General features: G+C 56.7%; 2 protein-coding genes across 4 annotated transcripts; both read right to left on the bottom strand.

Annotated features, from left to right (window-relative positions):
* Positions 1–1,578: 1,578 nt before the first annotated feature.
* Positions 1,579–13,066, bottom strand: ISG20 (interferon stimulated exonuclease gene 20). Its single transcript, XM_035024106.1, has 4 exons — positions 12,834–13,066; positions 12,326–12,577; positions 3,343–3,543; positions 1,579–1,797 (listed from the first exon to the last, which is right to left on the bottom strand). The coding sequence occupies exons 2-4, from the start codon at positions 12,551–12,553 to the stop codon at positions 1,711–1,713; spliced, it is 516 nt and encodes a 171-aa protein (XP_034879997.1). The 5' UTR covers positions 12,554–12,577; positions 12,834–13,066; the 3' UTR covers positions 1,579–1,710.
* A 3,905-nt stretch (positions 13,067–16,971) lies between these two features.
* AEN (apoptosis enhancing nuclease) lies at positions 16,972–27,393 on the bottom strand. 3 transcript variants are annotated; one of them, XM_035024103.1, is made up of 5 exons: positions 27,302–27,346; positions 24,520–24,772; positions 22,574–23,189; positions 19,579–19,779; positions 16,972–19,171 (listed from the first exon to the last, which is right to left on the bottom strand). In XM_035024103.1, exons 2-5 carry the CDS (start codon positions 24,567–24,569, stop codon positions 18,935–18,937), a joined length of 1,104 nt encoding a protein of 367 aa, XP_034879994.1. In that variant the 5' UTR covers positions 24,570–24,772; positions 27,302–27,346; the 3' UTR covers positions 16,972–18,934. The 3 variants fall into 3 exon arrangements, with proteins under 3 accessions (XP_034879994.1, XP_034879993.1, XP_034879996.1); XM_035024102.1 differs by lacking the exon at positions 27,302–27,346 and adding an exon at positions 25,481–26,977; XM_035024105.1 differs by lacking the exon at positions 24,520–24,772 and having other exon boundaries at positions 27,302–27,393.
* Positions 27,394–27,608: the final 215 nt, after the last annotated feature.

Genomic DNA, 27,608 nt, shown 5'->3' with positions numbered 1-27,608 from the left:
TGGGGGAGACGGCAGGGGGCAAGGCTGGGCCGGCAGCAGGAGTCTACCCTGGTGGTACTCGGACCCCAAGCTGACGGCTCTCAACTGTGGCCGCACATGACAGTCAGCTGATGCTCCGCTGTGCCTCTCAAAGCATGCGGCAGAATCAACGGGCAACTCGTGAGAAATGCAGATTCTGGGGCTCCACCCCAGACCTGCTGAGTTGGCAATTCTGGGGTTGGGGTCCAGCACCCTCCAGGTGATGTTGATGCTCCGTCCAGTGTGAGAACACTGTGCTTAGGTACTGGGGTTGCCTAAAAAGCATCTCAGGTGATTCAAACGTCCTGGGCATCGGAATCGCCTGTGGAGGTCCTGATCAGAATCAGCTGCCCCCCCACTCCCCCCCGACACACACACACACACACACACACACACACGAGTCATTCTGGTTTAGAGGCACCTGGGCATGGATTAAAATAATGACTACAGCTGACCCCAATGAGCAGTCTTCTGATGTGGACTCTTCTCAGAGGTCCAGCCCCCGCGGCAGGGTGTAGCTGCTCTCCCCGGGGTCTCCTAGATCAGAGTGATGCAGACAGTAACCAGTCGTTACTGACGTTTGCTGGGTGTGTAAGCTCTGACAGGCGTGGTGCCAGGAGCTTTGTGTGCGACATCACACAAGAACCCTATCAATTGTGGGGCGCCTGGGTGGCTCAGTCGGTTAAGCGACTGCCTTCGGCTCAGGTCATGATCCTGGAGTCCCAGGATCGAGTCCCACATCGGGCTCCCTGCTCAGCGGGGAGTCTGCTTCTCCCTCTGACCCTCCCCCCTCTCATGTGCTCTCTCTCATTCTCTCTCTCTCAAATAAATAAATAAAATCTTAAAAAAAAAAAAGAACCTATCAATTGTTAGAATTCCCCATTTTAGGGGATGCCTGGGTGGCTCGGTCGGTTAAGCGTCTGCCTTCGGCTCAGGTCATGATCCCAGGGTCCTGCGATGGAGCCCCACATCGGGCTCCCTGCTGGGTGGGAAGCCTGCTTCTCCCTCTCCCTCTGGTGCTCCCCCTGCTTGTGCTCTCTCTGTCAAATAAATAAAATCTTTAAAAAGAAAAGAATTTCCCATTTTACACATGGAGAAACTGAGGCTTGGGGAAGTTAAGTAACTCAACTCTAGCTACTAAATGGCAGAACCAAGACTCCAACTTAGTTCTGACTTCAAAATCCACTACCTTTGCTTCCTCATTTTACAAGAGGGATGACTTGCTGAAGGTTGCCACATTCTCCGTACCTCCGTGCCACAGCCATGGCACCCATTTCAAGATGGCACGAATGGACCTCGGAGCCGGGTGCCACCGCCCTGGACGTAAATGCAACAGGAAAAGGGAGGCAGGGGCAAGGCTTTAGTTACATGCCACCTAGATTCCTCCAGCTGCTTCTTGGATACACAGGATTCAAGATTATTCAGGAAACTGACGCCCCCGCCAGCCGCGCACCCCACCCCCGTTCTAGCTCAGTGTCTTGATGGTCCTCTAAGCATCACACGGACTGGGGCCCATCACCCTTACCCAGCTCAGAAAAAGGCCAGAGGAGTATCCAATGATGGAGTAGAAAAAATATAGAGCTATTTTACTGCTAAAGACACATTTTCCAAAAGCAAGGGGGTTGCTGTCTTGAAGAGACGAAGACTTTGGGATGAAGGCGGAGCTCCAGTCCCGCTCCACCGGGCAGGCCCTCAGCGGGCTCGAATGCGCCGGGAGATCCGGTAGAGCTCCATGGCTGCCCTGGCGTCCTCCACCGAGCTGTGTCCAAAGCAGCTGTTCTGTAGACACAGGCAGGGGCGTGGGCTGGGGGTGAAGGCAGAGACCCCGTGTGACCCGGGCCTTCCCCGCTCACACCCCAGGTTCCAGGGCCCCCATGTGGGTCAGTGGGTGAGTCTCTGCAGGTTTCTGACACCCTGGACTCAGCAGGTGGCTGGAGCAGGCCTGGCTTCAGCTGTCAGCCCCGGAGCTGGGGCCCTAGGCCCAGGTGTGGCCAGGCACTGCTTCCGGCATCCATCCGGAGAGCCGGGCTGTGCCCTCCAGGTGCTCATCAGCCGGTGGGGGGAGGGGGTGCTGCAGATTGCTGTCAGACACTTAGGGAGCTCCAGGGCACCGGGCCCATATAGAAAAATAGGTCAAAACGATGTTTCTAGGGGCGCCTGGGTGGCTCAGTCATTAAGCGCCTGCCTTCGGCTCAGGTCATGATCCCAGCGTTCTGGGATCGAGCCCCGCATCGGGCTCCCCGCTCGGCGGGAAGCCTGCCTCTCCCCCCTCCACTCCCCCTGCCTGTGCTCCTCTCTCACTGTGTCTCTCTCTGTCAAATAAAAAATAAAATCTTTAAAAAAAAACGATGTTTCTAAAGCGCTACCTCAGTGAATCCGTGTGCTGACCACTCTGTCCTTGGTCCCGTGTGCCACAAGGCTAACAGAGGGGCCCAAATTCAGGTCCCTTCCCTGCGACCTACACAGTCCCCAGTCGCCTGGCCAAGCGGTGCCTCACACCTCCGGCTGGGGCTCCTGCTCGCCCCTCCCCGCCCCCCTCCACGAAGACTCACCCTTCGGACCGCTGCACACCTGCCCTCCTCCCCGCCCACCCGTCCTTCATCCCTTCGGGCTAATGGGCCACCCTCCCTTCCACCAAGAGTTGCTCAAGCACAGGGTCCATGGAGCCCTGCCGAGCCGTGCGTCTCCAGCCCCCCGTCCAGCCTGGCCCAGAGTAGGTGCTGATAAATAGCTGTTGACTGGGAGGACCCCCACGTGGAGCTGCGACTGCTAGTGTCTGGTCCACCGCCCTCGGCCCTGCCAGCTCGGTGACCTCCCAAGCACCAGCACCCGGGCGCCTTCGCCTGGAGGTGCTGAGGATGGGGGGCCCCGGGAGCAGCAGTAGCTGTGCCTGATGGGAGCTGTCAATACCTCCGCTCCCTGCATAAATCTGAGGTCTGTGGGATTTCCCAGAGGCCCGCAGTGGGGTTAAGCTTCAGTTATCCCGGGGCAACTGGCTTGAGTTTAAAAGCACACGAACAAAACCTTTGTTGGGTGCCTTCCCTTCCCTGCCTCACATCCTCACTCTCCCAATGCGTCCTGGGGTCACCTCTTGAATAAACCTCCCGCACTCTGGTGCTTGTTTGGGGCCGGGGGCCGGGGAAGCCCGAAGCCAGCGCCCCTCCTTACTCGCGTGCCCACAGCTGCTCAGGACTGGGCGGGGAGCGGGTGGTGGGCAGAGCATCTTTGGGGCCAAATGTGGGGGTTCTGGAGCCCCTGGGGGATGTGAGAGCCCTGCAGGGGGGAGGGGGGCCCCGGGGCCCGGGAAGGCAGGGGGGTGCTCACCTGGATGTGCCGCCCGAGGAGACGCTCGCTGAGCACCCGGAGGGAGACCCGCTTGCAGGACAGCAGTTTGGCTTCTCGCTGCAGCAGCCTGTCGGTGGACGTGTCGTAGATGGAGTAGTTGCTCATGTTCTCTCTCAGCGCCTGAAAGTCGTGCTTCAGGTCGTGACCCACCACCAGCTTGCCTCTCAGAAGCTGCAGGATCTGGCCGGGAAGACAGGCAGCCCACGCCTCACGCAGGGTCCTCTGCGTGGATCTGGGGCAACTGGTAGGAAGCAGCCCCTCCTCGGCTTGCTGTGTGACTGTGAGCAAACTGTCCCCCCCTCTCTGGGCTTCCAACCTATCCTCTATAAAATGAGGAGACTGGACCGGGCCCCTCCTCATGCTCAGTGGTTGAGGTCCATGCCAAAGGCGTGTCCCCGACTCCTTCAGTGGCTTCCACAGCAGTGGCCGGTGCTGAATATGGCCCACGTGCCAGGCTAAGTATGTCATCTAATCCTTTCAACAGCCCTACTGTGGCAGGCAGAATAATGACCTCCCAAAGATGCAGACGCGTTGCCTGGCAGAAGGGAGTTAAAGTTGCGGATGGGCTCAGGTAGAAGACGACCTCCCGATAAGGGAGATCGCCTGGATTACCCGCATGGCCCAACATAATCGCAAGGGCCCCTATATGTAGACGTCAGTGATTTGTCCTGAGGACTTGGCATGCAGCTGCTGGTCTTGCCGAGGGAGGAAGGGGCCAGGCGTCAAGGACACAGCGGCCTCTAGAAGCTGGAAAAGGCAAGGAAACGCACCCTCCCGCAGAGCTTCCAGAAAGGAACGCAGCCCTGCCCACACCCCGATTTCGGCCGTTGAGACCCGTGCCAGACTTCTGAACTGTGGAACGGCGAGCTAACACATGCCACTCAGCTTTTGCTTTGTTACAGCAGAACCACAAAAAGCTAACACAGCGATGAGAGAGGCCTGTATTTGACTGACATTTTGCAGAGGAGAACAACTGAAGCACCAAGAAAGGGAAATCATTGGCCCCAGGTTACTCTGCGGATTTTAAAGCAAGTTTGCGGATCCCTTGGCACCTCTGCTCTCCAAAGATGGAGCTCAATCCCCCTTGCCTGGAACGAATATGGGCCAGCCTGTGTGACCTCTGACTTCTCTGGGGGCCAGTCCCCCAGCAGCCCCGAGCTACCCCGAAGCCACCTGCTGGAGTGACCACAGGGAGGCGGAGAGCCATGCCCGAGGGGCCCCGGCGCCAGCCACCAGATGGGTGGGCAAGCAAACCTCCCGATGACTCCGGCTCCGGGCCTGTGGGACGCCTGAGCCTCCCAGCTGGCCCCATCGGCCAAGCCCTGTCCAGATTGCAGATGCACGAGCGAAGTAAATATTGACCTTGTTCGAGCCACTCGGTTTGGAGGTGATTTGCGAAGCACCGTTAGATCACTGGGACAGTCACATAGCCAGTTAGGGACTCAGTGCTAGAGCCAGCCTTCAGAGCCAGCAGCTGCTTGTCTCCACCACACTCCCAAAGAGGCTGCTCCAGGCCCCCACCAGCCACACAGCTGAGCTTTGGGGAGCAACCCCTGAAGTACCCTCACACGTGCCCAAGCCTGTCGTCTTGCCTCTATCCTGACTCCTTTCCCATGGTGGCCCCGTGGACAACCTCCTACCTCGAGCCACATGGGCCACTCCCCTCTCTTTACGCTGGCTGCCATCAGAGAGGACGGGAGGGGGGATCTCGGGCGGAGCTGGAGGGGCAGCTTGGGGCTCAGGCCCCCCTTTGGACAGCTCTCCAATAGCTTCTGCCCTGTCTTCTGGGCCTGGGGGAGACTTCTCACAGGGCTGACACCCTCCCATGCCCCGCTTCTGCTTCTACTGGCCTCCTGGGACATCACGTGGGGCATTGCACGCTCTCCCTTGGCCACCACAGGATCCCTGTGGCCACTCTACAGAAGGGGAAGCCAAGGCTCAGAGACACGAGGCGACTTGTCCATGGGGTCTGTCCATCTCCTGTCAGCAGGCAGTGTCACCAGCCTGCCCATCACCCCCTCCCCGTTCCCGTGGTTTTGTCGGTTTGTCGGGACCACCGCTGCACAGAGCCCACAGTCAGCCTAGGGACTGGGGAGGCTCGCTTGAGGAATGGAGCTGGGCCGGTCGCATGGACACCAGGGCTGCTCACGCTTGGGCTGAGGCGTCACCCGGTGAAGGCCCAGACATCCGGGATTCCGATTTCGCATTTCGACAGCTGGCGCCGCCGCTGCTGATCCAGGGCTCACGCGAGTGGCGAGGGCACACGGCCTCAGCAGCAGCTCGAGGCCTGCGTGTGGAGGAGAGCGCAGTGGCCAGCACTAGGCCGCGCTGGGCGGCCGGGGGTCACGCGCCCTTTCTCGTAGGGACATCCTTTAACTTTCCCAAACAATGTGGCCTGTTTTCCCCCAATGACGAGCTGGCTCAGGGCCCAGTTCACACAGAGCCCCGAGGGACTGTCTGCCATCCCAGAAAGGCAGCCACAAGAGGACCGAGTCCCTGGGAGGTGGATTCCTGGGAACTTAATCACTTCCGGAGCCCGAGGGTCTCGGGGCTGGGGGAAGGGGGTGGTGGCTACGGTCAGCACCACGGGACTCAAGATGAGACAGATAAAATACCAGGAGAGGACAAGCAGAAGGAAGAGGAAGCCAGGAAAAGAGAAGAATCTGTTTGGCAGAGAGATGCCCGCCACCGTGCAGGCCAAGGATGCTGGGCGCTGGGCAGGGAGAGACTGCAGGTCCTCGCTATGTGCTCTCAGAGGTCAGACCGCGTCTGGGCTTCGGCTCCCCGGGTGCAAGGTGAAGGCCGGGAGAGGTGAGGCTCCAGCGGCCCCTTCGCAGCCAGGGCTCCACCGACTTCCTGAGGCAGGGCTGGGGAGGGAAGCGGGGTGGGGGGGGCCGCTGGAGCCCGGGGGCGGGACCTCAGGGCTGTGTGACCTGCTTTGGCTGCGGGACCTGCCCTGAGTCAGCGTCAGGAGGCGGGTGTGTCAGACCCAGGAATCGCTCAAATTCCTGGAGAGAGCCCACTGGGTTGGAGGAGGGCCATTCACCCATGTGCTCTCGTCGCTGGCCCTGGGCCAGGGACTTTCCTCACCTCACCCGGGCACCTCTCAGCACGAGGATTCCCATTTCCCTGCCACAGGGGAGGGCACTGGGGGCCAGAGAGGTGGAGAGGCTTGCCCAGGGGACACAGCTGGTGACCTGAGAGCTGCAGCGAGGTATCCGGATCTGCCTGACCCGTCCCTATCCTTACACTTGTCCTTGTCACCACCTGCTGAGAACCTAGTTCAGCGGTAGTGATGTCAGAGGGGAGAGCGATGTTGGACCTGTGTCCGCTCTCTGAGGACTTCCTGAAGCAGGAATGGGGCCCCTGTGCGGCTGGAATCATCATGCCATCTTACTGACGGGGACAGGGGGACACAGCGGCGTGTGCTGGTGTCACACGGAAGGGGGATGACAGCCTGATGCCACTGCATTCCCACTCTCGTTCCAAGTATTTCCCAGATGTGCCTGATCAGAAAAATCACCTGGGGCCCTTGTTAACAATCCAGAGGGCCAGGCCCTTCGGTCACCTTCCGGAGTGGCCCCGGTCCCCTCCGTCCTCCGGTCCCCTGGCCGGCTCTGCAGGTGTGCCCACCCCAGCTTGTGCCCGCATCCCACAAGGCTGCTTCTGCTGGGGGAAACCTGGATGGTGAAGTCATCCTCCTCCATCTGGCCAGGCCCCAGAGATACCGGCCCAGGGGCGGGGCCCCAGCAGTGCACTTGGCCCAGGCAAGGGCAGCTATACTGGAAACAGCTGTCAGAGGTCTCCCTTCTGCTGCATTTCCCTCCTAAGCCGGGAGGCTTCATGGGATTCAGCTGGTTTGTTTGCCAGCTAAAAATGTAATTATCCCTCCCCGATCCCAGTCATGGGTAGATGCTATTCAACAGACTGGGTTAACATTAAGAGAGCATTAACTTACAAAAAATAAACTATAACCGATTAAAAATTACTGTTAGAAAAACAACAACAACAACAGCAGCATGAACCCACCAGGTGAGAGCCCTGAATCTGAACATCGAGTTGTGTCACAGCTTGCTGTGTGTCCTTAAGCAAGTCACTGCCCCTCTCTGGACCTGTCTCCTCATGGGTTCTCTCCTGCGCTGACAGCCTGATTTGTGGGGCTCTCTAGAGCAGGTTCTCAACTTGGGCACTGTCGATACTTCTTTGGCGTCTGTGTGGCCAGGGGAGGGGCTGTCCTGTGCATTATAGGATGGCTTAGCACCATCCCTGTCCTCTCCCCACTGGATATCAGTAGCAGACCCCCTGCCCCACTATGACAACCAGAAATGTCTCCAGATACTGCTAAACGTCCCTTGGGGGGCAAAATCATTCCACACTGGGAATCACCGCTCTAGATGATGGGCAGACCTAGAGGTTTCAGAAGATAACAGGCAGTAACTTTCCACTATAAAAGTAATGTGACCACATTTCAAAAAGATAAAAATAAAGAGAGAAGGGAGTAGCAGGATCCCGGGCACAACCCTCCTGGGTGGGCTGGGTGGGGCTTCGTGGCTCCCCAGAGCCCTGCTGGCTGCCTGGGCTGGTCTATGGCTCACCAGGAGCGGGGCCCACTTGCGCTCCCGTCGGAGGAAGAGACAGGCTGGTGAGCAGCGTTTGAAAGTTGCCTGCGTGAAACCAAGGCCTGGCGAGCCCTAGACTCACCTGAGAGGTGTCACCCAGCCCTGTGGGGGTCTGATAAATGGCTGATAGGCTTCTTCCCTTTGGGATCCCCCCACCCCAGCACATCTTGGGACCCGTGAGCCCCGACTCTGACTTTGGGATTAGAACATATGGGTGATAGAGTGGGCTCGAGCTGCCTCTGTGTCCTTGTTCATGGAAACGAACGACCGCGGTTGCGTTGTCCCACATCTTCATGCCCAGGCTGGGCCTGACACCGTCCCTTACATACACTGGACATAGCATTCCGAGAGCACATTTATACACGTCCATCATGGGATTGAATATCCCAGAGCAAATTCTGGAGCCAGAATTTGGGTCTCTGCTCTATGCCTTCCTTGGACAGCTTGCTCAGCCTTGCTCCTCTGTTTGCTCATCTGTAAAATGGGGTAGCGGTGCTGGTTAACGACTTCCCAGGACTCTTGCGGGGAGCAAAGGCAGTGGTGTGTGGAAAGCGCTTAGAACAGAGCCAGGACATGGTGCTGGACTCCCCTGCGCTGCTTCACCCACCCTGCGGCACAGATGCTCCTACCAAAGGGCACAGAGAAGTTTAGCAACAAGCCAGAGGCCACAGACCCACGTCCACGCACGTCTAAGGACAGTGTGCTTGCCCTCCGGCCCCAGGCTGGGTGTGCATCCCTGCCTCCTGGCAGCCAAGGCCGGCATGAGGGCAGAGGCAATTTTGTTCCACACAGCTGCCAGAACTCCTGTATTTTGTGAAAATCAATTCGACTCCAATCCCACAAACATTCTCAGGGTACCTTCTGTGCGCAAAGCACACCATCCAGTCTGGGGGCAGAATAAAACACATCGCAGCCGTGTGGAACTAGGCAGACCAGGTGTGTGGACAGGCAAGCTTTAAAGTACAGGGGCCACGGCAAGGAGAACTAGAGGCCCCACGCGGGGAGGTGGGGATGGTGGACAGGGTGGGGGAGGGCATCACGAAGGACTCCTCTGGCCTGAGCCTGCCAGCGTGGTAGCTGACCCGGGGCAGGGCTGGGGGCTGGGGGAGAGTAGGGGTGTGGCTGGATGGTAGCTGAGCTAGGAAGGAAGGTGGGACAGGCAAGTCGGTAGGGTTTGGAGGTCCATGAGTGTTGTGCTGGGGGACCTTGGGCAATGGGGAGCCATGGGAGGTATCTGAACAGTGGTATGGGGAGGCTGTGATCTGAGCCAGGCCTGGGAAAGTTTCTCTGGCACAGCATCCCTGCTGTTCAGGCAGAAAATGAGAGCCAGAATCTAAGATCACGGTTCTCAAGGGAAGTCAGAAAGGGGGCTCAGACCTATCATGTGGGTGTCTGCCCTTCTTTCTCCATGGGCACAGTCAGTGACCATCAGCTGCGGGCCCGGCATTGTGCTTTGGGCTACAGGCCACAGCACTGCATGCAACCTACTCGAGGCCAGGGAGGAGGCATTAGCAGCCCCTGTCTCTGATGAGCAAACAGGTTCAGAAAGGTTCGAGAACTTGCCAAAGGTCACACCAAGCAGTGAGTGATGGAGCAGGAAATGTAAACCCCAGATGTGGTTCAAAGGTCTGCCTGGTCTCTAGATTCTTGGCTCCCTCTCTGGGCAGGGCTCCAAGCTACACGGGAAGCCTCGGGCCTGGCCCAATCTCCAGCTGAGATTCGAAGCATTCTGCGCCGAATGTGGACGGGGACCTAGGCAGCCCGACGCCCAGGCCAGTGCTCCAAGGCACACAGCGACTTGGTTGCATGTCGAGAGCAGGGAACGTGAGCAGCATTTCCCTGCTGCCTCCTCTCCCCCAGGCTCTGGGCTCTCCGGCCTTCCTGCCGCTCTGCCAGCGAGGTGGTGGGGGGCTGGGGAGAGGAGGACGACGACGAAGGATGGAGACACGTAGTCCACCTGACTGCTCAGTGGGGATCTGAGTGTGGGGAGCTCCTGCCGTGTCCCTGGGCCTCCCGTTGACCCCTGAACATCCAACCCACCTCTTCCTTATGCTGCCCTCCCCTGCTTGGTGACTCCCCTTTGGCCACCTCCATCCTGACATTTTTTTTCTTCCCAGTCCTCTGTCTGCTGATGCCTTCCCAGAGACTCTGACTCACCCCCTATCGACATCTCTTTGCTCACTACCATCTATCCTCCACAGCACCCCCCATTCTAGTCTTCTCGAAACTTGGGTTTGAGCCTGCCATGCTCTTGCTCAAGAATCTTCCACGGCTCTCTGTGGCCCACTGGGTTGCAGACACAGGCTCCGAAAACCCCTTGTGAATACCACCAGCCTCACGGAGTCTTTCCAGAGCCATGCGGATGTACCGCATCCCCAGCTCAGGGTTCCCTGGCCTCCTCTTAGTACCTATAGGACAGTGCTGTCCAGTAGACACATAGTGTGAGCCACATGTGTAATTTTAAATCATCTAATGGCCATATTTAAAAAGGTAAAAATAGGGAAACTTAGTTTTAGTATGTTTCATTGAACCTAATATTCCAAAATACTATCATTTTAACACGTAAGTGATATAAAAAAGTATTGAGGTATTTTATGAATTTTTTAATAAAAGTCTTTGCAATCCCATGTGCATGTTACATTTACAGCACATCACGGTTCAGACCAGTCGCTTTTGGGGCGCTCATAGCCACATGTGGCTCGGCGGCCCCCTACTGGACACACAGCCCTAGAGGTCTGAGCCTAAGCTCTGAGTCCTGACCACCTTCCATTATGTGAACCTTGGCGAGTCACTTAGTGTTATGGGTTGAATTCATACGTTGAAATCCTAACCCCCAGTACCTCAAAATGTGACTTATTCGGAAATAGGGTCATTGCAGATGTAATTTGTGGAGGCCATCAGGGACCTAATACAACAGGACTGCTGTCCTTATAAACGAGCAACAGGGGCACAAAACACGCACACAAGGAGAACACAGGTGAACATGAAGGCAGAGATTAAGCTGATGCTTCTACAAGCCAAGACACACCCAGGACTGGCGGCCGACCCCCAGATGCTGGGAGAGAGACGCAGCGTGGACTCTCCCACACAGCCGCAGAAGGAAGTAAGCCTGCCGACACCCTGAGCTCGGACGTCCAGCCTCACGACCGTGGGACAATAAATTTCTGTTGTTTGAGCCCCCAGTCTGTGGCACTTCGCTACGGTGGCCCCAGCAAACCAATACACTTAGTTCAATCAGGCCTCAGTTTGCGCATCTGTAATATGGGGATAACAGACGATCGTAACAGCTATCGAGTCCTTATAGAGGCACTCTCTCTAGGCACTTTCTCAATCCTCAACGATAATCCTATGAAATTGCTACTATTATTACACCCAGTTTCTGTTTCAGGTGCGGGAAACTGGGTACACAGAGAGGCTGCCCAAGTAACTTGCCCAAGGTAACTCAGCTGCTAGGTCACCAGCCAGGATTCAACACTGGCCCTCTTAACTCTGGGTTTACAGCTCCTGAGAACCCTCCTGGCGGCTGTCCCGTGAGGTGTGAGCAAGCTCCAGACCACCAGTGCTTGGGAAACAGGAGCTATGGTTGCTTATGTTTTGTGTTTATCTTGGGCGTGTGGCATGTGCACCTGGGACAAACCTTGGTCCTCTGTGTTCCTCTGAGACTTCCCCTAAGCCCCAGCAGCCTAGAAACTGGTGAATTTACTTGCCCTTCTAACCTTCCCAGAAGTGACTAAAGCTTGTGCAAGAGAGGTTGAGTTTGCTTTCCATCTAGTGATTCAGAGAAACAGAAACAGAAACTGGGACCTGAATAAGTTATCACAACTAGGTGAACCAGGAGGGTGGGAAATCTTGGGACTACATACTGACCTCAAGCTGATGGAAGGCCTACCGTGGGTCTGGGCACAAGCTCTCCCCTTGGTCCAGGGGCTCCAGCCTGTTCTCCAAGACCAGGAGCCCCCTACCAAGGGCCCAGCCAGTGAGAGCCCTGTTTCCTCATTTCCTCGTGGGGCTGACCAGGGGCAGCCAGGGTAGAGAAAAGAATCTCACCGTGGGGAACATCAGGTGGAACCCAGTTCCCCCATCACAAGGCCAGCAGGGTGGACCAGATGCCCTGAAATTTCCCCAGGTGTGAGTTTAAGGTTGTCTGAGGGCAGGAGGCCTTCGCAGGGATGCCCTAGTGCACTCTCATGTAGAGGTGGGGGGAATCTGCCACATCTGGGGTCACAGATCTGGCATCTGGGGAAGGTGCCAGGGAAGTGTGCACGTGGATGTGTGGCGGGGTGGGGGGCGGGCCGTGGCCTCCCCGCCGCCCTGGTCTGACTGGCGGACAGCCCTCCACTCACCTCCTGCCGGGCCACGGCGAACGGCGTGGCCGCCTCCATGTGCCGAGGCGTGATCCCGCTGACCGGGGTCCTGTAATCAGTGATCTCCCCCTCGGGCCGGATGAACTTGTCGTAGAGCACGGTGCCATAGAAGTCCACGAGGCTGCAGCGAGCCAAGCCGCTCTGCCGGCCGGGCCCCAGCCCCACCATCTCACAGTCCATGGCCACCACCTCAAAGTTGCTTGCCATGCTTCAGCGGGACCCTCAGATGCGCTGGAGAGGGGAGGCGGTGGGGGGGGGGCATCACCCAAGGGCCAACCGCGGCCCCAAGTGTCCTTGGCCACCACCCCACCAGCCTGTGCCCTCTGCCCCGTTTGTCACGAACACCACCCAGCAACAGGCAAAGCTGGCCTCTTGCCACCCCGCCCGGCTTCCCGAGCCCAGCAGTCCCGGGGCCTCGAGACGGGCAGGGCCGCCCCCCCATGCCCCCTCCCTGCTCACCCCCTGCACTGCCCCAGCTCCCACTCACCTGCCTGCCTCCGCTGCCCTTGGCTCACGTCTGCCTGTCTGGTACCACTTCTCCGCTAGTGCAGTCACTCTTGAGCTGTGACTCATCTCTGACTTCACGCCGGGAATCCCGACCCTGTTTCAGTTTCTGGTTTGTTATCAGGCGAAGTCAGGGGCGGGAGGCTGGGTACAGGGGCTGGGCCGTTCCGGCTCCTCTTGCTGCCCGCAGGCTCCCTGTGCTGGCAGCTCACCTTCACCCCTGCACGCCCCCCCCACCAAGGTCTCGGGGCCCTCCCCTTCTCAGATGATGTGGCTGATGAGAATTGAGCAGATTGCCACACCTTCCTTCCCTTTCTCACCCTCCGCCTGCCCGGAGAATAAACATCCCCAGGATCGGAGACCACAGAATGTCCCACAACTTCCGGGGCCACTACCAACCTGACACACTCAGGGACGTCTCTTATGGGGGCCGGGGGGGGGGCTGGCTCTTGGGACATAGCGGCTATTAATAGGGAGGGCATGAGAAGGCTGGGTGTGAGTGGAGCTAGCCCACCCCCACCCAGGGAAGGCGAGGAGGCCGGGAGAGAGCCCCTAGAGTCTCCAGGGCTTCGGGGTGTCACAGAATCCACCATCTGTCTGCCCTCAATGGCTTCTGCCTCCAGCTGGGCTGATACTGTTGGAGGACAAGGACAAGAAAGCCCAGAAGGAGCCCCCACCAGCCTGGCCACACTTCCCAGGGACTACACCACCCCCTCCCAGGCTAGAACTCTGACCTCTTACGACGGTGCCTGACACATAGGGCACTCAGTACTTACTGAATAGAGGAATGAGTTACAGCTGGGACAAAAACAGAACCAGCTTTCAATGAGGAAGGCATCACCACCGACTGCAGTAAGATTCTTGCCTCTGGCCCCAAGTCCACAAGGAGTAAGCTTTGAGCGATGGGATCTGATTGCCCCCAGATGTCACTAAGATTTGTGGCTTGGAAAGGAATTCCCCCAGGTCCCTGGTGTTTTCACCAAGTGACATCTGATGGGAAGAGACCTCAAAAATAAAATCAAGTCCTGAAATATGTCTAAATGTTAAGGCATTGCTCATGTTTGTTGTTCAATTGGTTCGAATTTGAGATACGAGATTATTTTGGGTTCCCATCCTGAATGAGCAACTTTTGCTTGAATTCAGACTGTTTGGGGACTTTTTGTTTCTCAAATGCATAAAGGATTGTGACCCTGATTTAGGGAGATGAAGCAAAATGTGTTACTTGATGTGAATGTGCATTGAAAAAGTAACCCCCTGAAGATCCAATGGTGGGTGAGGTTTCTGCTTCTACAACCCCCCTTGGACCTCACGCATCTCATCCCTTCACCCTGCTGGTCTCCTCAGGTCTCAGACAGAACATATGCCCAGCCCTCCTGTTCTTTGGCCCGCATTTCCCCTTTGCCCCGTCCCCACCTGCCCATCAGCTCCCGGGTCTTCCTGCCACCACCTTCATGCCCTGCTCCACACTGTCCTTCAAATCCGAACAGATTTTCCTTGCCCCACATCTAATCTCTTGCATTGTTTGGGATGGCACTTTGCTCAAGAACCTACAGTGGTTTCCTGTTGTCCAAAAGAGAAAGCAAACCTCAACTCCTGGGCAGTTTCCAAGACCCTGTGACCTGCCCCACCAGCCTTTCCAATCTCATCTTGCATCACCGTTTACACCTAAACCCGAGGTCTTTGTGTATTCACATGCCTCCGCCCAGGCAAACCTCCCCCCACCCCCCCATCCTCCCATTCTGGGTCCTAGGGCCAGGAGGGCAGGATCAGGTCTCCACTCATGCTGCAAAGGTCAGCCCCTCTCCACGCCTTCACCAGCCCGCCTTCACCACCCCTTCTCACCTCCTTCCACCGCACTGGCTTTGTCTGTTTCAGAGGGCCTGGGCATGTGCTACCCTATCTCAAAAGCTCTGCCTCCAGGTTATCTACCCAGTTTGCTCCCTCTCCTCCAGGCCTCCCACTGAGGCCTTTTCTGGCCTCTATTTAAAACTGTACCTCCTCATTCTTAATCTCAGGAAACAAACTGAGGGTTGTTGGAGTGGTGGGGGTGGGAGGGATGGGGTGGCTGGGTGATACACTGGGGAGGGTATGTGCTATGGTGAGAGCTGTGAATTGTGCAAGACTGACAAATCACAGAGCTGTACCCCTGAAACAAATACATTATATGTTTAAAAAAAAAAAAAGAGGAAGAAGATAGTAGGAAGGGAAAAATGAAGGGGGGGAATTGGAGGGGGAGAGGAAACATAAGAGACTATGGACTCTGAGAAACAAACTGAGGGTTCTAGAGGGGAGGTGGTGGGGGGATAGGTTAGCCTGGGGATGGGTATTAAAGAGGGCACGTATTGAATGGAGCACTGGGTGGCTCAGTCATTGAGCGTCTGCCTTCAGCTCAAGTCATGATCCCAGGGTCCTGGGATCGAGCCCCATGTCAGGCTCCCTGCTCAGCGGAGAGTCTGCTTCTCCCTCTCCCTTTGCTGCTCCCCTTGCTTGTGCTCTCTTGCTCATGCTCTCTCAAATAAATAAAATCTTTTAAAAAAAATAAAGAGGGCACGTACTGAATGGAGCACTGGGTGTTATACACAAACAATGAATCATGGAACACTACATCAAAAACGAATGATGTAATGTATGGTGATTAACATAATAATATAAAATTTAAAACAAAACAAAACAAAAAAAACTGCACCTCTTCTCCCTTCTGGATTTCTTCTGTAGGAATAATTAGCGCCATCGGAAATAACCGTGTATCTTGTTCATTTACTTTTCCGGCTCCCATTTGTTTGGTTTGCTGCAAGGCCCCCAGCACCTGGAGCCCTGCCTGGGACCTACTGAATGTTTTCCCAGGTATTGTGCACTGAGGTTAGACACAGGCAGGGTGAAAGCCCAGGGGAGGAAGCCCTGACCCCAGCCAGGGGGAGGGGCAGGTGGGGGAGGGGCTCCTCCTAGAGGGGATGCTTCCCCAGTTTAACTGGTGTCACCCTTCGGCCAGACCACGCCGGCAAATCCCAGGTCAGGTGAGTCACTCAGGGCAAACCTCTCAGCCTTACGAGACCCACGTCCTGCCTCAGTTGGCCCGCCTGTGACTGTACAAGGTACAGAGGCTGCCAGTGTATGGCCCCAGGCACAGGGCACAGGCTGGGTGGATGATTCCTAACAGTGGATCAGACACCACTCCCTACAGGCACCCTGACCTTTGAATTCCTGCCCAGCCATCTGTCTCGGCTGGGCCTATGCTCCAAAATGTGCATGTGTGAATTTCTCAATCCTGGATGGCAGGCAGAAGCGTCTCAGTCAAATGTCAGTGATTTCCTGTGGGTCATGCAAAATTGCTAATGGGATACATTTTTTAAAAGACACAAAAAGTGAAAAATGAAGTATATATCAATAAACATGCAAAAAGAAGTTCAAAATCTCTACTCGTTAGGGAAATGCAAATTAAAACCAGAATGAGGTATCACTCCACACCCACTAGGATACCCTACCCTACCAAACCAAACCAAACAAAACAAAACAAGTAAGTGTGGGTGAGGATGTGGAGACACTGGAAAGCTTATGGGCTGCTGGTGGGAAGGCCAACTAGTAACTAGTACAGCCCCTGTGGAAGACGGTATGGCAGTTCCTCCAAAGCTTACAACACAGAACCACCATATATGACCCAGCAATCTCACTTCTGGGTCTACACCCATGGGAACCGAAAGCAGAATTCCAAAGATACTGTACACCCACATTCACAGCAACATTATTCACAACCAAGCAGGCGAAGTAACCCAAGTGTTCACTGAGATCAACAAATTGTGGTCTATGCAGCCAAATGATTATTTAGCCTTAAAAAGGAAGGACATTCTGACACATACCCAACATGAATGATCTTTGCGGGCCGTAGGCTAAGTGAAATAAGCTAATCACAAAGACACATACTGTATGATTCTACTTATATGGGGTATCTAGTCAAATTCAGAGAAACAGAAAGTAGAATGGTGGTGGCCAGGGGCTGGAGGGAGGAGAGGGTGGACTGTTAGTGTTTAATGAGCAGTTTTAGTTTCGCAGGATGAAAAAGCTCGGGAATTTGGCGGTACGACAATGTAAATATACTTAACACCACTTAGAAATGGTTAAGATGGTAACTTGCATGATATGTGTATTTTATCACAATTAGAACTAAACATTTTCTTGAAAAGTGAGTACATAGCTTCAGGAGAAACAAACTCTGTGTTCTACAATAAGGCAGTTATAAAATTTTAAAAAATAAACGACATAAATTCTGTAGCTCTAGAATGTTCTTGTCACATCCCAGAGCATCATCTTGAAAGCTCCCACCTCCAAGGCCAAAGCACCCAGCAAGACTCAGTGCCCCAGCACCCCACAATCCCTCCACCAAGCCAGCCCACTCCAGCCTGAGAATTCAGAAAACGCCCCTTCACCCACTTTTCTAATTGAGTTTTATTCCAGAACAAATGGTTTTACAAAAAAGCTGATTTTAAACCCAGTACATTTTCCCACTGGTAGCAGCTCCATCTTCCTTCAACCCGTAGCCCAAAGAATCGAAACTATGGCTGGGCTGGGCTGGGCTGGGCTGGGCGTTTGGCACCAACTACACACTTTGAAGGACTCGAGAACAAAGTGTGGAGCCAGGCCATCAGGCGGCTCCCTGCCCTGCAGACGGGGAGGGAGCTGGGCACAAACAACTTGGAAGTAGTGTGGTTTCAGTAGTGTCTCTCGGTTCCTGGCCCTGCTGCTGGGGTCAGACTGACATAAGAACCCTTGTCATTTCCTGCACACAGAGGGAGACGCTGAGTGTACAAAGGTCGCCCAGCCGCAGGGCGCAGTGAGGACCGGGCACCTCCATGCTGTGTCGTCAGCCTGCCCCCACTGGAGCAGCCAAGTGAGGACAGCCTTGTCACAGTCACTCAACCCCAGGGCCTGGTTCAGATATTACCCAGAGGAGGCTGAAACGGATCCTTGAAGAAAACACAGCGTGCCAGGCACAGTGCTGAGCACTCAGCACTTGACCCCCAGGACAACCCTATGAGGTAGGCTGTAGCATCATCCCCATTTTACAGAGGAGGAAACGGGCTCAAGAGTGAGACCTTGCTCGAGGTCTCAAAGCTTTTAAGTGGCAAGCAAAGATGGGGCTCAAAGGTCGGTGTGGACCTGAGCTCTTGGTTAACCTCAATACTCCCAAACTGCCCCTTGGGAAAGAAGGAAAGAGGGGTGGCAGATGAGATCCTGACAGAGAACCTATCCAGAAAGTTGGAGAAAACCCAATGACCACAGCAACTGTGGGTCAAAGTGCCCGAGGGGACACCAGCCCGAGTGTGGACAAGGCTGCCCCGGCCTGGCCCTCGCCCCACGGACATGGTGGCCTTGCAGAGGGGTCCCAGAACTCAAACTGCTGTCTTGTTTCTCAGGCTTGTGCCTGAGTTGGGTCAAAATTAATACACCACCCTCTCCACCCAAAGCTCATCCGCCCTCCCCCCCTCAGAACAGTGCCTGGTGAGTCCTGGTGCCACCTCCCCACGAGCCGGGGCGCTCTGCTGTCCGTCACAGCCTAGCTGGGTTCCTACTATGGCAACACCCAGAGTTCTAGTTCAGACAGAAAGGAAGGGAATGTCCCGCAGAGTAGCCTCAACTCTACAGGTTCAGGGACATGTTCATTCTGAACCTGACAACGCCTGTGGAGGAGGCAGAGGAAAGTAAGAGCGGAGAGCTTTACCCCAAGTCACGGGGCTGAGCGAACACCACAGGGAGGAGACATCACCTGCCCGGACAGCACAGCACGGGGCTGGGGGAGGCCTGCCGGCACACGGCACACGCCCTCCTCCCGCTGCGTCCTCCAAGCTTGCCCCCCTGACATTTTCATAGGGTCTGTAAAGTGCCATTAGTAAACCACAGGGCTGGGGCGGGGGTAAGTGCCCACAACAGCCCTGGGTGGAGGGAGCCAAGAGGACAGATGGCCCCAACTCCCTGGACGCCAGCAGCCGGCTGGCCGCATCCTGCCCTGCCCGGGGTGCCGTGCCCAGGGCTCTGCCGGCCCCCCCACACCCCACTCCTCCGCTCGGAGGCCGCCGGGGGGCCTCTCCCGCCTCACTCCCTTCTATCCCCTGCCTCCCCCGTCCCCCCGCGGGCGCCCTGGGCCAGGTCCTCGGGCCAGTACTGGTCCTCCATGTACTCCTCCATGTCCGTGCTGCCGTCCGGCTCCCGGTCCTCGGGGCGGGGCGGGAGGCTGACGGCCTCCCGCTGCTCCCACTGCGCCTCCACCAGCCGGTAGAGCTCCATGGCCGTCACGGCGTCTTCCACCGACGAGTGCCCGTGCTGGCCGACCTGCGACGACAGCCCTCATCACCGACCGCGTCCTCTTGGGACGGGGGTGGGATGGGGTGGGGGCCTGGGTGCTACTCGGGAAAGCAAGAGTTACTGGCTGCCCCTGAGGGAGGCCCCACCTCTCGGGCTGCCACAGGTGGGTTCTGCGTGATGTGCAGGGACAGAGCCCGGAACTGAGTGGGGGACAGGTCTGGAAGAGCCCGGCCCACAAGCCTGTGGCCAGCTGTCACAATCTGCTGGGGACGAAGGACGGTGAAGAGAACACCCAGGGCTGCCCGTATGTGCGGGACACCGTGCTTTACCCAGGGAGGGGTGGGGGGTAAGAATGACAAGCAGCCGGAGGCACAGCCGCCTGCCCTGTCCCGGGGCCCCTCGTCACTCGCACCACCTGCTCCTGTCCCACGCACCTGGATCTTCTTGTGTAGCAGCTGCAGGGCCAGGTCCTTCAGCGAGACCCGGGTGCGGGTGTGGAGGCCAGGCTGGTGGAGGAGGCTGGGCACGTAAGTGGTGTCCCGGGTCTGGCTCCGAGGGTGGACGTACTTGAGGGCATGGAAGTCATTGTGGAGCGCGTGCCCCACCACCACCTTGCCCTTCAGGAGCTTGAGGATCTGTGAGCAGACAAAGGGGGGGGGGGGAAGGCCCCACTGTCAAGGAGGCGCAGGCCACATGCTGCCGCCCTGACCACCGGGGCGTGGATCCCTGCGAAGGGAGGCAGCATGGAGAGGGGAGCCTCGAGCCCCACACTCAGCCACGCTGCCTCAAGTCCAAAGCCCGGCCCTTCGACTTGCCACGCCCTGGGGCACACGTCAGCCCTCTAAGCAGTAAAAGTGCGCTCTCCACGGTGGTTGGGCGCGTGCGAGGAAGTCACGCGTGGAGTAAGTCTCCCAGTGAATCAACACAAGCAACTGTGTCCTGCTGGCGCAGGCTCTCCCCTCTCAGCCTGGAAGACCTCACCACCCTCCCCCTCCCCACCCAACTCTTGCACGTCAGGAGGCCTCCCCCACCGCTGCCCCGGCAACGTGAGGACCCTGTGGTTCTCTCCCGTGGTGGAGCGGACTGGCCACATTTGCTAAGTACGCCTTTAGCGCTGGCAGTCTATCCACCGGCCCTCCATGGCAGCTCAGCTGATACACCAGGGACCGTGTTTGACTTGACGAGTGATGTTCCGTGGAAGCTCAGCACACAGGAGCTGACTGAGAGACCCGCTGGCTGACGTCCACAGACCTGGGCCTGGCCCTGGAGATAAACCCACGAGCAGCAACTTTTGTGAGCATCAGCAGACACGGCCTCCCTCCTCGGGATTCTGCCCCTCTGCCCCTCGGCCGTGCAGGACTCCACTTCCCACCCTGGAAACCGTTGCTCTCTGGCTCAGTGCTCGCCATGTGCACAATGTGCGCCTCTCTTCCCTGTCTTCCGCCCTCCTCGGGCCCCAGGCCTGCAATGCCCCCCAGCCCTCGGCACTGAGCCCGGCTCTCCTTATCACCCGCCACGCACTTCTGCTGGCCAGGTCCGGCTTATCACTAAACCCAGCTTTCACAGCAGATGGAGAGGGTGCCATTTAGACTTCCGTGGTGGGAACATGCCACCACACTCCAGTCACACCGCCCCACCAGCATGCGGTGGGAAGGGACAAAGCACACTCCGCATGGGCTGAGTCTGAGCAGACAAGAAACGGTCCTGTTCCTCGAGCCCCACCAACCAGGCCAGGAAGCACCAAGGAGCTAGAGGGTTTGCCGCAGGCCTCCCTTCCTGTTGCTAATATGCCCGAGCGACACGCTCGGTAAATCATCTCCAAACTTTCTGAAGGCCATGCTTAGGCCATATCTCATGTGAGAAAGGAGGACGCCAGACCACATGTACCAGTATTTCCCAAATTCACCTAAACCCAAGAATAACCCAGAAACACTAAGCAGTTCTGCTATAATGCTTATTTTGAAAATGCATGTTCCAGCATGATTGCTATATTAGGACACTCTTTGAGAATAATGCAAAATTTCACCTTTACCTATGCATGATTTTGCCCGTGAGAAACATTTAAGTGAACGAAGAAAACTGCACCCGGGGGCACCTGGGTGGCTCAGTCGGTTAAGCGTCTGCCTTCGGCTCAGGTCATGATCCCAGCGTCCTGGGATCAAACCCGTCGGGCTCCCTGCTCAGCGGGGTCTGCTGCTCCCCCTGCTTGTGCTTTCTCCCTCCCTCTCTACCTCTCAAATAAATAAAATCTTAAAAAAAAAAAAAAAAGGCAAGAAAGAATAAAGAAAACTGCACGCAGCTAACCTGAGGCACGTGGGAAGGCAGAAAACGCACACGCCTCCGACAGCCCGCAGGGGGCTCATGGTTCATGGGTGTGATGAGCCACCACCACCTGAACCTGATGCCACCAGGCTCATTTCCAGGAACCCCTGGGCCCTCGCCACCAGCACAGAAACCGCAACCTTCCTGACACCCACTTTCACAAGCAGCCACCAGGATGTTTTCAGGTAAAGTGCCCCCTTTACTACTGACGCATGTCTTAACCATCTAGCCTGTGCAAAATGGGGGCTACCACTGTCATTAGGTTTCTAGCTTTTTGTCCTGGGGGTGATTTTATTAGGAGGCATGTTGAGTGTTGTATTCTTAATTCCATGTTCCCCATAAGCTCTGAGGTTTTCGTTGTGCAAGTTGGCACAGCATGATTTTCAGGAACACACACATCAGAGCTGTCCCCATGCCCACAGGGCTATGAGATGAGAATTTCCATGGAAGGATCTGGGGACAAAGAGCTGAGATTGTTAACAAGGCTTTAGGGGCTTCCTACGGTCAAGCACAACTGGGAATTCCTGGCACATTAGTGCAGTCCCAACCACTAATTTATCTTTTTCAAAACACTGAAAAACTAAGAAAATATATGGAAACATTAAGGCCTGAAGGTGACAGGATTGTGGGCCTTACAAATTCTAAACAGATACATAGTACTTTTAAAACAGAAAAGAAAATGCAGGGGTGCTTGGGTGGCTCAGTTGGTTAAGCGTCTGCCTTCGGCTCATGTCATGATCCCAGAGTCCTGGGATCGAGCCCCTCATTGGGCTCCCTGCTCTGCCGCTCCCCCTGCCTGTGCTCTCTCACTCGTTCTCCCTCAAAATAAAAGAAAGAAAAGAAAATGTAACATGTGAGCGGTTCTACACCTTACAATTGGCACAGTCTGTCCACAAACATTATCACATGGGACAGCCCAACAATCCTTACATGGAGATGGGTCAGGATTTTAGGCACCCTTGTCTATGGAGAAGGAAGCCACAGTTCAGCAAATTTAAGCAACTTCCCCAAAGTCTCTCGTTTCCAGTGGCTAAGTGGTGACTCAAACCCAGGGCTGCCCTTCCCTGGCCATCACCCACCCACACAAGCCCCCACCTCCGCCCTCACCTCTTTCTGGGCCACCTGGAAGGGGATGGCCTTACGCATGTGCTGCCGAGTGACGCCACTCCAGCGGGTGCGGTAATCCACGATGGGCATCTCGGGCCGGATGTACTTGTCATAGAGGACGTCGCCATGGTAACTCACCACAGAGCAGCGGGCCAGCTCGCTCACCCGCCCTCGGGGTCCCGTGCCCACCATCTCGCAGTCGATAGCCACGCACTTGCTGGGCCAGGGCCCCGCGGACTCCCTGGGGGTGGGCTTTCTGCTCCACGAGGCACCTCCCGATTCATTCCTTGGACGCTGCATCCCGCTGCTGGCGGCTTCAGTGCCCTGCAGGGCCACCGACGGCATGGGCAGTGGGGAGGATCGCAGCTCTGGGGACATGCTCAGCAGGCCCTGCTCCTGCAGCAGCGCCTTCCGGGCCATGAATCGCTGGTGCTGTCGGCTCCTCCTCTTGTGCTTCCTCCGGAGCATATCCTTGGCATGCAGGCTAGCCAGGGAAGGGCACGGGCACCGCGCAGACTCAGGGCCTTCCCGGGGTACCATCCCAGTCAGCTCACCGCTCGCGGCAAGTGAGGCCTGCGGGGGGTGGGGGGCGGTGATCTGCCGGGGGGGCGGCACTCTGCAGAGAGAACACACAGAGCAGAGGGGCTGGGTGAGAGGTGTGCCCGGCCAGCCCCATCCCTGCCCCTGCCTGCAGGGCTCACAGCAGGGCTGCCCTAGAGCCCTACGCTTTAGCTCCCACACTGAGGCCAGGACCTTGCTTGTACTCAGTCAAGCCCCCGTGCAAATCACTGTTCTAAGTACTTTACATGGAATCACTAAATATTCCCAACGACCTGAACCACAGGTTAGAAAACTAAGCACAGAGGTTAAGTAACCTGCTCAGGTAGGAAGACACACAAGCTGATGTGAACCCAGAATCTACGGTCTCGGCCTCCGAGTCACTGCTTACCTCCACGAGCATCAGCATCAACAAGTTTTAGAGAGGTACAGATATGGGAAAATAAAGGCTACAGAAACATATATATATACACACAGACACACAATCTTTTTAATTTTTTTAAATTTATTTAAAAATTTTTTAATTTATTTTATTTTTAAAATTTAAGTAATCCCTACCCCCAGCGTGGGGCTCAAACTCATGACCCCAAGACCAAGAGTCGCACGCTCCTCCAACTGGGCCAGCCAGGCAACCCCATCCCAGATTTTTAAAAAACAAAGAATCCGTTGTGAAAGCACAGACCCTCAGAAACTGGAGAAAAAAATTCACGAGCCCCTCACAACAGCTGTATTTTTGGTTATGTGTTCACCAAAATAAGGTGATTTATTAAGTGATTTTCTATTTCACTCATCACAACAGTTTTCAATAGCCAGGCATGTGGCTCAGTCGCCACAGCCTCCAGGCAGGGGTATGCTGGTAAACCGGCTCAGCTCACAAAAAGGAGAAACAGAAAAGGGAGTGTCTGCAGGTCCCTCCATCACTGGACACTGGAAATGTGTGAAGTTCGTGTGGGTTTGCAAATCCCACGCAACAAGGCCAGCCGCTGCCCAAGAGCGAGGGGCCGTGTTTAGAAAGCTTCACTCACTTGCTAAGTCAGCTGGTACATTTTTAACAGACCAGAAAACCAGGACTTTCAAGTAGGCAGAGCAGGGTTTAACTCGGCTCTTTGGAAGTTACCTGATGTGCTGAGCTTCTGCTTCCTTGCATGTGAAATGGCCCTACTACCCCCTTTCCTGCTGAAGACCAGACGACACAATGCACGTGTGCTTGCTCCGCATACATTATATACAGGCAGGGCTCATAACTACCTGCTCCGTTTCCCCCAGAGAGGGAAAGACTCTCCCCAGGTTGGTAACCAGCTCTTCCCAGGCCAAAGCTGCCCCGGCCCGGCCTCACTGCCCCTCCCAAGCCACAGACCTTCCCCTTACTGCTCTTCCCCCTCACATACCTCCTCTTCTTTCTACACCCTCCAGGAAGGCCTGCAGAACAAGCCTTCATCCCACTGGGTTGCAGAGACGCCCTGAGGCTCCCTGAGGTCCCAACTGTGCCAGGTGCCGAGCACGGAGTAACAAAGGCGGATCCTGGACTCCGAGAAGCTTAGCCTCGCCGCAGAGACAGAAACAAAGTACAAGGCGTGTGCAGGGCTGGGTCAGAAGGGCTAGGGAAGCAGAACAGGCTGGAGGATGATTCTGGGAGGCTTGCTGGAAGAGATTAAATCTCGGTGAAGAATAAACAGTAACCCACCAGCTGACAGGGAGATGAACTGGTGGCCATGTGAGGGGCAAAAGCCGGAAAGAGAAGGAACCCAGGGCTGAGGAAGAGGGGCCCACGAGTAGCCTGATGCCACTGGGGAGCAAAGTACAAGGTGGGACATGGCTGGAGGAACTGTCCCTCTTCCCTTTTTACCACTTAACCTTCTGTCCCCACTCTGGGCAGGCCACCACACACCCTGGTGGTCCTACCCTAAGCCCCTAAGCTGGTATCCCCAGACTGGTGTCTGCTGATCAACTGAGGGAATCCCAGAGCACTGAGGGAAGTCACTGACTTCCTAACCCCAGACATTTACAGTCTAGCTGGGGAGCAAAGAAATTCACCCCTCCATGCCTGACAGCACAACCATAGAATTTACCACACTTTAAGACAACAGTTACATAGCGTCTACCTCAAAGCGCTCTGAAGGCAGGGATAGAGACGTGTGTGTCTTTGTCCCTCCCCCAACAGCCAGCCCCGGACCTGGCATGGGGCAGGTCCTCTCCAGAAGTGTGTGAAGGGAGCTGAAGCCGGGCCTGCTACCTGCCAGACGGTGGGTAAGACAGAGCTGGAGGTGACAGGGAAATGTGGCAAGGAGACCGTCAGACTCTCACCAGGGTGTGCTAAGGATGGGAGCAGTGAACGAAGGACAGACTCACCTGTCCGAGTACTGGACAGACAGAAACGCCGGGTTAGTGAAGGGTGGCAGTGGAGGGACATGCTGAAGGGGTTTCAGGAAGGTCTGCCAGGAGCACAGAAAGGGAAGGGCATCCAGAGAAAATGCAGACCCGAAGTCCAGGAGGCAAAGCACCTGCACTGTGAGAGGGCAAGGAGGCTGGTGGAACATCTGAAAAGGAGGTCGTGGGGGAGAAGAGAGGGTGGAGGGAACAGTGAGAGACCACTGTTTCTGGAGGGGGGTGAAAGTTTGGGTGTAATCCAGGGATTGATGGGGAACAGGATCCCCACTGCCTTATAGGAAGAGCTCTGGAGAAGAATCTGAACAGCAGTGGCAGAGATGAAGAGGCGTGGGGAGGAGTGCTACTTGGGTGACGCCAGGGCGAGGCACAGTGACCCATCCTGACTCATCTTCCCCCTGGCTTGCTCATCCACTCCCCAAGAAGCCTTCTCCCTTTTAAAAGTGCATGTAACTATAATCGACACCCTCATCTCGACAGGTCACATATTAGAGCTGACCAATACAGAACCTCAATTTGCCCCAGCCCAGCAATGGAGAGAACAGGGCCCCTTCCCTTCTTTGAGAGGGATCTGGGCTCTGCAGGTCAGGAGCTGAGCCCGGGAGCAGGGTTGGTGGCCTCCCTGACCCCGCTGGCAAGGTTTCAAAGAAGCCAGAAATTCAGTTCCCTGAGAAAAAGTGGCCTTGTGTTTCGAGGGATGAAAACAAGTCCTCTTCTACAGGCCCTGACCCTGCTGACACGTCAGAACCAACAATTAATGATCTAGGACATGCCCCGCCCATCCTGCGCCCCAAGTGGGAGCTCAGCGAGGTCGGAGGGAAGTTTGCCTCAAAAAACACAACAGTTCGGGTAAGGACACACTCAAATCTCCCTCCAGCCAGGAACTTGGGCATCAGCAGCCACCGGGCCTTCGGCGCGGGGCTTGTGGCCTAAGGCAAGGACCCCAGCAGCAGAGTCCTCAGAGCAAAGGCCCCAAGGGCACCACGAAGTCACAGTCGCCCGCGGTGGCAGGGCTACCGACCTGCTGGCCGATCGGGAAGGCGGCACGCGGTTGTAGGCCCGCTCCTTGGTGCCCTGGCACTAAAAGCTAGATGGCCTGGACCAAGTCTCCCTCCCCTGACCACAAAACGAGGGTTTACTAAAACCGAGGGTGGAACTAGGTTTGGGGCTTCCGCCAAAGCAGTTAGAACGTCTGTTTAAAACGCCGATCCTCAGGCCTACCCCCCCCCACCGCCCACGCCGTCCTAACTGCCATTTTGGGGAACGGGATCTGAGAAGCTGTATTTTGCAGAGCGCGCGACCCCATCCCCGAGCCGTGGTACTAATCGGCGCCCGAATTTGAGAAAACCGGGCTCGCTGAGATCCCCCCGCGCTACTCAAAGTTCTGGGCAAGGCAAGGAGACGCCGGGAGCCCCGCACGATCTCCCGCGGCCGCCCGCGTTCCCCGAGGAGCGCCGCGGGGGAGGCCGGGCCTCAGCCCGGGAGGGACTCGGGCGGTCGTCACTCGCTGGCCGCAGCGGCGGGGCCGAGCCCGCCAGACGGAGCCCCAGCGCCCCAGCGCCCGGCGCCGCCCCGCGCAGGCCCCAGACCCCCGGGCAGGGCGGGGACGCGGCACAGGCGGCGCGCGGGCCTGCACACCCGCGGGCCCCGAGAGCCGCTCGGCCGGGCCCCTGCCGTCCCTCACCGCAGGCCGGGGGCGGACACCGCGCGCGGGACCCCGGGGTCGGGGACACGCCGCGCCAGCCCGCCCGAGCGCCCCAACGCAAGCAGGGTCCCCGAGATCACCTGAAGCGCGGCGCGTGTCCTCCGGCCCGCACGTGGTGTCCAAGCGGCCCGCAGCTCCCACCTGCCCGGGCAAGCCCCGCTCCGGCTGCCTGCCCATTGGCTCACCGAACCGCAGTGCCCGCCCAACGCTTCTTCTGATTGGCCGGGAGTCTGGCTCGCGGCGGATAGGTACAGGGCAGCGGAGGGGGCGGGGATTCCTAAAGGGGTGTGGCTTGTGCCGGGAGCCTGGCCGTCCCGCAAGAAACCGTAAACCAACCCGAGCGGAGCGTGTCTCCGGTCCCGTTCCCATGTGTGTCCCCCAGCCCCA

The sequence above is a fragment of the Mirounga leonina genome, unplaced genomic scaffold (genome assembly GCF_011800145.1).
Source record: "Mirounga leonina isolate KUSES-001 unplaced genomic scaffold, KU_Mleo_1.0 Mir_178, whole genome shotgun sequence".
NCBI classification, from domain to species: domain Eukaryota; kingdom Metazoa; phylum Chordata; class Mammalia; order Carnivora; family Phocidae; genus Mirounga; species Mirounga leonina.
This window is presented reverse-complemented; position numbering and strand designations above follow the sequence as displayed.

What these genes read in the sequence shown, in the direction of transcription:
- ISG20 (XM_035024106.1), bottom strand. Translation starts at nt 12,553, where the DNA reads ATGGCAAGCAACTTTGAGGTGGTGGCCATGGACTGTGAGATGGTGGGG. An exon ending in TCGCCGTGGCCCGGCAGGAG is followed by an intron (nt 3,544 to 12,325) that starts GTGAGTGGAGGG and finishes CTTCCCGGCCAG; the next exon opens with ATCCTGCAGCTTCTGAGAGG. An exon ending in TCCTCGGGCGGCACATCCAG is followed by an intron (nt 1,798 to 3,342) that starts GTGAGCACCCCC and finishes CTGTGTCTACAG; the next exon opens with AACAGCTGCTTTGGACACAG.
- AEN (XM_035024103.1), bottom strand. Translation starts at nt 24,569, where the DNA reads ATGAAGGCTTGTTCTGCAGGCCTTCCTGGAGGGTGTAGAAAGAAGAGG. An exon ending in GGGTGTAGAAAGAAGAGGAG is followed by an intron (nt 23,190 to 24,519) that starts GTATGTGAGGGG and finishes TTCTCTCTGCAG; the next exon opens with AGTGCCGCCCCCCCGGCAGA. An exon ending in TCCAGGTGGCCCAGAAAGAG is followed by an intron (nt 19,780 to 22,573) that starts GTGAGGGCGGAG and finishes GTCTGCTCACAG; the next exon opens with ATCCTCAAGCTCCTGAAGGG.